This window comes from Pseudorca crassidens, chromosome 1 (assembly GCF_039906515.1).
Source record: "Pseudorca crassidens isolate mPseCra1 chromosome 1, mPseCra1.hap1, whole genome shotgun sequence".
Lineage (NCBI taxonomy): Eukaryota > Metazoa > Chordata > Mammalia > Artiodactyla > Delphinidae > Pseudorca > Pseudorca crassidens.
Genome location: NC_090296.1, coordinates 88,111,459 through 88,122,560, shown reverse-complemented (window position 1 = coordinate 88,122,560; position 11,102 = coordinate 88,111,459). Strand labels below are relative to the sequence as shown.

Sequence of the window (11,102 nt, the reverse complement as noted above, 5' to 3'; positions counted from 1 at the left end):
ACTCATTTTTATTAAAGAAAGGCTTTGAGTTTTACCTCAAGAGTTTACAACATAAGAAATATAAGTAAAAAGCAACAAGCCCAAATATATTGGGAGAGTAGTTGTTGACAAAAACTAGAAAAGAACATTTGCCAGTTCTCTGTATTGTTTCCTTTTATGCCATGTTTTCATTTGGGACAGTGAAAAAAAAGTGAGATATAAAAATTATTATTTCAAACAATTTTTAAATAAACATAATAATAATGACCATTTTTTAAATGATAGAACAAAAATTAAAATCTCCTGAAAAGCTAACCACACCAAAATGAACACTGATAAGTGATCATATCTGGGTGGTGGGATTAACAAGTTTTTTTTCTGCCTATACAAACTTTCTATTTTTAAAAATAATGAGCACACACTCAAATAATAAAAGAAGTAAAAATTCAGATCATATAGAAGTATGTAGAATTATATTTTAAAAGTCTGCCTCCATCTTCTCCTGAAATCTTAGCCCCTACCCCCAGGTAAACATTGTTAAGAGGTAGTTGGATACATTTTTGGACCTTTTCTTGTTGGTGTATGTGCTTAGAGAGGTTGAGAAAAAAAGTTAAAGTTTAATGTAGTTTGTTTTAAATCTATATAAAAATGGGGTCAGAGGTAGCACCTCAGCTTGGAGTGCCTGAGATGGCAAACGCTGATGCTCTGAAATGGGGGATGAGCAGGATGACCACCACAGTTGCCAAGATCTGAGCACCATTCTTGAGGAATACACAAACCACTAAGTTACAGTCACAGTCTCATCTCTTGATGTTTCCTTGTAGGTCTTTGGATTAGCAGAGCAGTTCCAGGTTAAAATTGATGAATTCGAATTCACATTTCTGAATTTCTTTAGACTCTCTCTTCCAGGTGTGTTTTTTCTCCCTTTACCTTGGTGAATTGCCTTAAGCCATGGGTCCCACCCTAAAGCTTTTTCTCACTATTGCTTGCTTTGGTCAGTTAAGGTAGGGGGTCCCCTCAGGCTGTCCCTGCAGTTCTAGAACCTGCATCCAATCATATGCTGTCTTTCTCTAGTTTCTTGGACCTTTCTAAATTCTTCTAAATGGGGAATTATAAGGAAATGCAAGGAGAACTATTTACCAAAGGTTAAATTTTAAAAATAGCCATAACATAAAATGGAGAGTGATGGGTACACATTGAGAGAATCCAGTGGAGTCCAAAAGGTGGTAATCCTGTTATAAGAGATTACAGGAGTTTATGATATTTTTTTCTTTATTTTCACTATTTGATGAGGGAGACAATTTTAGAACAATTATAAAATCGATTTCCTAAAAGAAAAATGTTATGTATCAATTAGCCAAATAATTCTTCAAATAATCAATTTGCCCCAAACTGAGAGACAGCTTCCTTGGGCCCTTTCATCAGCACAGCCTGGGGTGAGACCAGCCCTCTGCCTGGGAGAATGGTGGAGTATTGTGGGTTCCACCCTCCTTCCATCTGGCCAGGCCATGGTAGGTGGTGGTTGGCTCAGCTGCCACATCCCAGTGTTTAGAAGAGCAAGACACAGGCTCTATTGTTGGCCATGGTGAGCAGGATGGAAACACCACTGCTCAGGGTCTGACCCTGCCATTTCCCCTCTACTCCTCCACTCTCATCCCACCCCAAAATCCCTCCTCCTTCCCCCCGATACATATGGTTTCAGAAAAACACCAACTGACACCAAGGAAAATGGATTTTAGCAAATTGATTTTCCAACACACTAGTCAGCTTTCTCTTCTTTATTTACCCCTCATCCATGCCTTGAGTAACAACTATTCAGGGCATTGCCTACCAGACCTGCTATGGTGTGTGATACAAATATAAAATGCATGTGCTTGTATATAATGGCTTCCAATATAGATTTTCTAGAAACTGCTTTTTGTTTCAGCAATATAGCATGGTTCTTCTTCCATGTCAGTATATAAGATCTAATTCTTTATTACTGAAATTGAGACTTTTTAATCTGCATTGCACAGTTATATTTAATAAGCTTAATTAAGGTCCAATATTTCTCCTCTTTGATCAACCTCTTCTTCTGAAATGGGGGACTCAGCCATGCTCCAAAGGGGCATTACATTGAACCATTAGCCAGCAAAGCAGCTTTTCACAAAATTGTTCTGTTGAGTGACATGGAACAAAAAGTCCTTTATGATTTAACCCAATAGGTCTCAACCTTGGCTGCACATAAGAACTATTCAAAACGTTAAACAAACAATACTGTGAAAACTTATGTCCACAGAAATCTGCACGTGCCATTTATAGCAGCTTTATCCATAATTGACAAAATTTGGAATAAACCAAGATGTACTTCAGTAGGTGAATGGATAAATAGACTGTGGTACATCCAGACAATGGAATATTATTCAAAGCTAAAAGATGAGTTATAAAGTCATGAAAAGACATGGAGGAACTTTAAATGCATATAACTACGCGAAAGAAGTCAATATGAGGGACTTCCCTGGAGGTGCAGTGGTTAGGAATCCACCTGCCAATGCAAGGGACACAGGTTTGAGCCCTGGTCTGGGAAGATCCCACAAACCGTGGAGCAACTAAGCCCATGTGCCACAACTACTGAAGCCCGTGTGCCTAGAGCCCGTGCTCCACAAGAGAAGCCATCGCAATGAGAAGCCCACACACCTCAATGAAGAGTAGCACCCCCCCGCCACAGCTAGAGAAAGCCTGCGCACAGCAACGAAGACCCAATGCAGCCAATAAATAAATATTTTAAAAATAAAAATTTTTTAAAATTAAAAAAGTCAGTATGATAAAGCTACATACTGTATGATTCTGGATAAGGAAAACTATGGAGACAGTAAAAAGATCAGTGATTGCCAGGGGTGGGAGAAATTAATAGGCCGAGCACATAGTAATTTTAGGGCAGTATAATGATGGATACATGTCATTATCCATAGTATATACCTACAGAACAAAACACCAAGAGCAACCTTAAATTATGGACCTTGTTGATTATGATGTGTCAGTGTAGGTTCATCAGTTGTAACAAATATACCACTCTGGTGGGGGATGTTGATAATGGGGGAGGCTATGCATGTGTGGGAGCAGGGGGTAGATGTGAAATACCTGCACCTTCCCCTCAATTCAGCTGTGAACCTAAAACTGCTCTAAAAACATAAGGTCTTAATTAAAAGAAAAAAAAACTAAGAATAATACTGATATCTGGGCTCCATGTGATTTAGTTGCTCTGGATTGGTGCCTGGAAAGCTGGCATTTTTGTTTTTTTTTAATAGACTTTATTTTTTAGAGCTGGTATTTTTTATTAAGTTCCACAGGTGATTCTAATGTGCATCGAGGGTGGAGAGTTATCAGTCTAAATAAGGCACCCCTCAATCTGCTCAGCTGAGTTCCTACAAGTCTTCACCCAGGTACCCTTGCTCCACTGGTTGGAATTATCCACACCTGTCATAGCTCCATACATCTTATAATTTTACCTCCTTACCTCAGGCCCCATTTACCAATTGGAAGAACCACTACCCAGTAAGTCTCAGCACAAGCAAATGCCTTCCTTAACACTTACCTAAAGTTTTTGTTTTTGCATATTGGAAGTTAGTTAGGCAGAAATATAGATAAATATTGGAGAAAAGGGAGCACAGTTGGTGCACTGTTGGTGGGAATGTAAATTGGTACAGCCACTATGGAAAACAGTATGGAAGTTCCTTAAGAAATAAAAACAGAGCTACCGTACAATGTACCTAAGGATTTTTGTTCCCTGAACACATTTTCCTATCACCTAGTTGTTTGAGCATAACTATGCTATACTCTTTATCAGGATATATTTTAATTGTTCAAGTGCATGTCTACCCCTCCACTAAGGCAATATGAGAGCAGTGTTATGTCTTATTCATCTCATCAGTACCTAGCACTAACTCACTCAAATTCATGGTCAGATTTTTTTAAATGCACAAAGCTGGTCATCAAGTATAAATTATGCCTTGAAATTTTTTAATCTAGTATTTTTCATTTAGGTATATTGCTTGCTAAAATAAGAAATCCTCCAGATACTTTTGCTCCCTCTTAAAGTCCACACAGTCCTCATTTCTTAGCCCAGGGAACAGAATTCTGGTGAAAAGACAGAAGCCAGGTCTTCCAGCAGATAGCTGTGTCACCCTAAGTCATTTAACTTCTTGCAGATGCTGTTCCTCATTTGTAAAATGCAGATCACTGATGCCCCTTCCACTGTGAGCCAAACCCTATACATCAGGAGTTCACAGTCTTTTCCAAGTGACATTTGAAGATCATTTCCCTGTTTGAACAAAGGGGTTAGAAGAGGAGTGATATATAAGTACTAAACACATCAAGTTTTACCAGCATTTTAATTAGTGAAACGAAATAACATAAAAACAGGCACAACCATGTCTCATACTAACAGATGTTAAGTAAATATGATTTCATATGACAAAATGTCATCCGCTATAACAAATTTCCAATAATTCTGACAATTATCTTTCCAAAAATTTTCCAAAATTCTAAGAAACATTACAAATTGGAGGTTTACTCTAAATATGCATAGTTATCTTACTACCTAGTTTTGTGTGCAAAAGACAATAAAGACTTTAAATTTGACCAAGATGTTGATGCTGAACATGAGAGTTCTTTTCTCCCCACCTCTAAGCTGCCAGCACCCCAACTACAACTACATGCCAAGACAGGTCAAACATGGAGACATAGTGCACAAAGAAAAATTATAAAGAAGATGATATTTGTCGTAACATCAATATAACTTCTGATTTCTGTCCATAAAGCATAAAAGCATATCAGTATTAAAAAGCAAGAAAACAGAATTTGGAATTAATCCAATCCAAATGAGGCATCCTCAAACCTGAAAAAAAGAAAAAAAGGGTTATTAGCAAATACATTTATTTTATTTGGATTACAGATAGCACTACCAAAATTCACCTAACCTGTGCTATATAAATCACTGTTGGTAAAAGTAATAGCTGCAGGCAATTTTCCAGACTCATTAAAAGAGCATATCCTACTAGTTTATCCCACTGGTTCCCCCACAACCTTAGAGGAAAGAATGCTGGTACTATAGTTCAGATCCTGGCTCTACCATTTAGTAACTGTGTTGACTCTGGGCAGGTCACCCAAACTCTCTCATGCTCTCGAAAATTACCTTCCCTGTCCTACAGTGTAACAGGAAATTTGAATAGGTTTTCAGTGCCAAGATACCCTGTGGAGTAAAATTTCCCAGAAAAGCTGGATTATCTGCCTCTGGCCTCCAACTGAAGATGCAGAGAAGTCCAATTGCTCCCTGTTTCATGCAGCTACAGATACTTGCAAGATACGTCTGTTATAGTAGCTTTACATTAGGTTACAACAATCTGTTTCCATTTCTTTCCTCTATTGGACTGGGAGCTTCTAGAGGCAACCACAGTGCCCACACACTTAGGAGCGGTGCATCTGCAGAATCATGTCACTCTTCCCTTATGGCTGAATAACAAAGCAACTGCCATGCAAAGGAAGGGACGGTTCACTTTTGAAGGCACAGAGATGCCCAAGGCAGAAATGGCAGAAGAAAGAGCAAACCCTTGAAGGTGCTGTGGGTAACCACAGCCTCTGTCCTGTCACAGCACACCTGTAGCTCTTCTGTCCTCCCTTTAGAGGGTCAGTGATGCTGGCAGAGACACACCCAGGGTCACATGCCTTCCTCATGCCACCCCACAGGAGAAGGGAATGTGACCCCGTGGGGTTCTTCTCTGCCTGCTAAATTGCTACCCTGATGAATGTCCTCCAGACAGTGAGGGTTATCATATGAGAGCTGTCTATAACAGTCCCCAGGATAGTGACATTAAAAAAAGATTTTCTGGGGCTTCCCTGGTGGCGTAGTGGTTAAGAATCCGCCTGCCAATGCAGGGGACACAGGTTTAAGCCCTGGTCCGGGAAGATCCCACATGCCGCACAGCAACTAAACCTGTGCACCACAACTACTGAGCCTGTGCTCTAGAGCCCGCAAGCCACAACTACTGAGCCTACATGCCACAACTACTGAAGCTGGCACGCCTAGGCCCGTGCTCCGCAACAAGAGAAGCCACCACAATAAGAAGCCAGCCCACCACAACAAACAGTAGCCCCCACTCGCTGCAACTAGAGAAAGCCCGCACGCAGCAACAAACACCCAACGCAGCCAAAAATAAATAAATTACTTTATAAAAAAGATTTTCTTAAGATTAGAAACTTACCTCCATGATGCTGGTTACTGGTCTCGATCTACAGAAAAGAAAATGGAGAAAGAAAAAGAGAAACAGTTAAGTTTCACTTTTGAAATACTATGTACTAACAAATGTCTAAAACTGTTATAAATAAAGCTGGCAGAAGAGCCCACTGTCCCTCACCATGAGTGCCTCGTTAAGAAAAACCCAGCAGGTCCCCACCTTGCCTACTAGCCTTAGATCCCAAGCCAGCCAGAGAACTGAAGGAGTCTAGGATTGGAGGGCACTACCATAGCAGGACTTACAGACAAGACCGGTGCCTTCCTGAGACTCTCCTTGGTCCTGAGTATCCCTGAGGCTATCAGGAAGGCCCAAGGAAGCCAGTAGGGAAGAATCATTGGGAGTGCCTGTGCACTTGTGGAAGTGCTGCTACTGCTCCCTGCTCTCACTACAGGGAAGCCACTGTCTCCGTGACCACGCTGTGCAGAGATCTCTCAGAAGGTGCCACTAATCAGAGCTTTAATAACATTCCCTGATAATCCCAGTATGCACATGTTCTTATATCAAGGCAGCTTTATGCTGTGGCTATGTTCAGATACAACTGTCAGCAGCTAAGGAAGGAACTTGAAAACTTACCCCACTTAACTGTCTGGGGCTCTGTGAGAGTAACGTGTTTCACGCGGCAGCTGTACTTATCCACTGCGTTGGGAGTGAACTCAGCGTGGACCAGAAGGTAGAAAGACCAGTCCTTGCTGAAAGACAGGTCTGATTGCTCCACCTCCATCTTCTCCCCATTCTTCAGCAAATCAATCTCAATCTGGGGTGGATGGAACCCAGACACATAGCAGTTCAGGTAATTTGGTTTTCCATTCTCTGCGGGGTGTCGTGAGTAAACCTGAACCTTCGGAGGACCTGAGGAGCAGCAGGGGAAGACAGATGAAATTGCAGAGTATTTCACTTGGGGCTACCTTGGTCTAAAGCTAGATCAGGCCCCAAGTGTTTATATTTGATCCTCCATTTCTCCCAATTCCATTTCCCCTCATGCCAAATGAGCTTCCATTTTTCCAAAAGGCAGCCTCCATTTTCTGGGATAAACCATGACTTAGTATCTTTCCCACATAATTCCCCTACACGTGCCTTTCAGGCTTTTTCTAGCAGATTTCTCTTAACATCTTCTTCTGTCAGTGAAGATTGTGCTGTATCTTTAATAATCTTTCTGTGGAGAATCTCAAGAACTTTTCATTGGCTCCTCAGCACCCACAGAATTCCTTATCACTCAAAAGTCTACATGATTTGGCCGTAATCTACTTATCAACCTTCATTTCTCACTTCACACTCCCTCCATATTAGCCACATCAAAAATTCCCGTTATTGGGCTTTCCTGGCGGCGCAGTGGTTGAGAGTCCACCTGCCGAAGCAGGGGACACGGGTTCGTGCCCCGGTCTGGGAAGATCCCACATGCCGCGGAGCCGCTAGGCCCGTGAGCCATGGCCACTGAGGCTGCGCGTCCGGAGCCTGTGCTCCGCAACGGGAAAGGCCACAACAGTGAGAGGCCCACATACCGCAAAAAAAAAAAAAAAAAAAAAAAAATTCCCGTTATTGTACGCTGTTTCAACCCAGTCAATTTTTTCCCCCTATGTTTACTCCTTTTTTTTTTGCCTCCTGCCTAGATCCACACCGATCAGACTTCTCAATATGTGCCTAGTACAGTGCCTGGCACACAGCAATTGCTCTGTAAGTGGCAGGTGTAATTATTGTTACCTCCTTGCTCAGGTTCCTAACAGAGTCAACCCAAAGTATATTTCTACAAAACACAACCTCCTCATCACGTCCAGAGTTTATATGACAAATCTCTATCTGAATCTGTATCTGATTTCATGAGCTAGAAAACAAAGAAACAAAACTGAAACACCTACAGGAGCTGGCAAATACCTTAAATGAAGTTGTTGGGCTGGGTAAGAACAATAGGGAAGGGTGAGGACTATGGCAAATGGGAGAGAACATACTCTCCATTAGGACCAGCTGGAATAATGCATGTGACAGTGGAATATGTATTTTTAATTAGCATGCTCAAGTGATTGCCATAATCTGCCAGGTTGGGAATATTGCATAATGCTACGGAACAGTGGCTTCCAAAATGGGATGCATGTCTAGACCCTCCAAGGGGATGTGTAAAGAAAATATTATAAACTCTATTTCTATATTTTTCTTCCAAAGTGAAGTGTTGCTGCTACTGAATATACAGACTGATATAAATATATGTATATAACCACTTAAATACAAATACACTCAGGGTACAAGATTATAAAGTTCAGGTCATCCTCCATGTCCAGTGGTAGAGAGAAGGTGGAGTACCAGGCCACTCTGACCAGATGTATCTGTTTAGAAATGTCCCATCATCAAAGAAAAGGTCCCTAGGCCCACCAAGAGCTAGACTGGACATACCATGAAGCCCTGATATTTTTTCATAGTTCAAAGTGAAGATAATTCAGAAACCTCTTTGCATTTGAGCTTCTAATAATTAGAACATGTAGGTGCTACAGTAGTGAGAGCACAGGTTCATCCCACCTGGAATTCTCTCTTTGAGCGAGCTAGGCAGTTTGTGGGTTTTCTTTTTTTTTTTTTTTTTTGGAAGAATATCACAATAGTGGCTTCTAAGAAGAGGAGGTGTATCAGACAGGCCTGGGTTTGAATCTGCCCTCAACCACTTACTGGCTAAGGTTTTTGGGGAGAGTTATTTGAGTTTCTGTAGTTTAATTGAAAAATTATCTACACCCAGAGTAAAATAAAACCCACATAGGGGAAAGAGCAGAAAATAGATCCCCCAGAGGGAATCACAATTACATGTTTCTTGTATACGTTCCAGAAATGGCCTTGTATATCTTGCAGGCATGTATTACTTAGGAAATTTTCAAATTCAGATAGTTTTTAATGTCGGCTTGCTATTTTTCTACAGCTGTATGCAACCACAAATATCAATAATAGTGATAATACACACATTATGCTTCTTTTCTAAATAAATTTTAAACTAACTTCCTTTTTCTCATGAGCAACAACAAACAAACAAACACACACACAAACACAAAAAAACCCGCTTCACAGAGCCTTTTGTGAGAGAGAAAAATCTGAGGGTCCGGTATATTGCAGGGTATTTAGAAGGTACTGAGTATCCATGGTGTCCCTGACAGACAGCTTGGGTAAGCAAGCATGTTGATTGCTCTTATCCCTAGTTTTACAACCTTTCTGAATGATAAACCTTCGCTTACTCAAAACTGAAAGTACATACTCAGTTCATCTTGGAAAGAACCAGGCAAGGAGCCAAAGGAGGAGCCCTCTGTGAAGAAAGGCAACAGGGGCCCATGTCCGCCCAGCCTGCTCCCGAGAATCTCTCCCCAGAAGGCTGTGAAAAACGCACGGATTACAGGCAAAGGGCTCACGACCCCCCAAATGCTCTGGTCAGGCTCTACCGTCTGCCATAAATCCCCTGCGTAATTAAGTTACTTCAGCTCTTCTAGCTTCCCTTTCCTCATCTATGACAAGCTGATGATAAAGGCATCCTGTTTACATCGTAGACGCATTTCACAATTAAATGACATACAGCACATAGCGCAGGTCAGTAAGCCGCCAACGGGTAGCTCTATGATTATTATTAAGAGCGACAGGTAGCGGGAACAAGAGAATGAACGACGTGAAGTGCTATGTAAACACCTCAGGACATTCCACAAGAGTCGCGTGCAACTTCCTCGCCGTGGTTTGGTCGTCGCGGATTTGGGTAACGTGCAGAGAGGCAGGTGAACCTGGCGGGCGCCTGGAAGAAGCTCGAGGCCCTCGGGCTCCCAGCGGACTGATACACCCTGGCGGCGACTCCCCCAAAGCCCACGCGTGGTCTCCACCCATTCGCAGCCCCCAACCCAGCCCTTTGGGAACCGCCAGCCCGCCCTCCGCTCCCGCTGCGCGGGAGAAGCCAAAGGCCCCGCGAACCAGCGGAAGAGAACCCCTCCCACACCTCGGTCGCTCTGTCCCGACCCACCCGGTGCGAGCGTGCCAGAGGTCCCCTCCCCCAATCCCGGAGAAGCCGGCGTCCTGGACTCGCAGCCCCTCCACACTCCACACACCCCAACCGCCTCCACAGCCCGAGAGAAAGCCTCGTGCTACTCCACCGAACCTTGGGATTGGGACCGGGGGGTACGGAGTTAGTGCCCAGTGGCTGCGAGCGGGACAGGGACGAGCTGGTGGAAGAGGGAAAGGGAGGAGGGGACACTCACGCTGGACGGCGTCCAGGCCAGACAGCGAGAGAAGCCCCAGCAGGACCAAGGTCACGAAAGGAGCCATCGCTACAGGAGCAGCTCGGGTGTCAGAGTGAGGACCCGGTCCCGCGCCCGCACTTATAGCCAGGCCCAGGCCGCCAATCAGAACCCTGCCCGCCGGGCCGTCACCGGTCTCCTAGCAGGCGAGGCCCTGGCAGGTTAGAAAGAGGGACTTCCCGGTTTTCAGTTTCATTTTCTGATAAGTCTCGTGATGCTTAGGAAGGCAGGGCTGAACCGGGTGGATTCGCTGTCTGTACATCGGCGCCCTCTTATCAGGGATGCGCGCCCAAGCTTGGGGCGCGGGCCGCCCACCCGAGAGCTTCAGTCCGGAGGAAACTTCGCTTTTCGGAACAGCATCAGAAACGCTAAGGCACTTGCTCCCCAAGCATGCCCCAGCGAGTTAGGAGCCTAGAACGTGGTTTTCGATCGGGAAAACTGAAGCCCAGAAAAATTAATGAGAGTAAGGACAGAGATTGAATGGTACTGGGCAGAATCAGAACTTGGGTTCACAATTACAGCCCGGAAATACGCTGTAGGGCTTCGGGATTCTTTGGGCAAGAAAAGTCGTCCAGAAACCTCGAGGCCTCATGAGGACAGCTCAGAGAAC

General features: G+C 43.5%; 1 protein-coding gene across 1 annotated transcript; it reads right to left on the bottom strand.

Moving 5' to 3' along the window:
* Nucleotides 1-4,330: 4,330 nt before the first annotated feature.
* Nucleotides 4,331-10,614, bottom strand: LOC137228719 (beta-2-microglobulin). The gene is made up of 4 exons (XM_067745601.1): nucleotides 10,454-10,614; nucleotides 6,825-7,100; nucleotides 6,219-6,246; nucleotides 4,331-4,855 (listed from the first exon to the last, which is right to left on the bottom strand). Exons 1-3 carry the CDS (start codon nucleotides 10,518-10,520, stop codon nucleotides 6,233-6,235), a joined length of 357 nt encoding a protein of 118 aa, XP_067601702.1. The 5' UTR covers nucleotides 10,521-10,614; the 3' UTR covers nucleotides 4,331-4,855; nucleotides 6,219-6,232.
* Nucleotides 10,615-11,102: the final 488 nt, after the last annotated feature.

Bases quoted from the DNA above. Each gene is read 5' to 3' on its own strand.
- LOC137228719 (XM_067745601.1), bottom strand. From the start codon at position 10,520: ATGGCTCCTTTCGTGACCTTGGTCCTGCTGGGGCTTCTCTCGCTGTCT. The intron at 7,101-10,453 runs GTGAGTGTCCCC...GCTGCTCCTCAG, and splicing joins TGGCCTGGACGCCGTCCAGC to GTCCTCCGAAGGTTCAGGTT.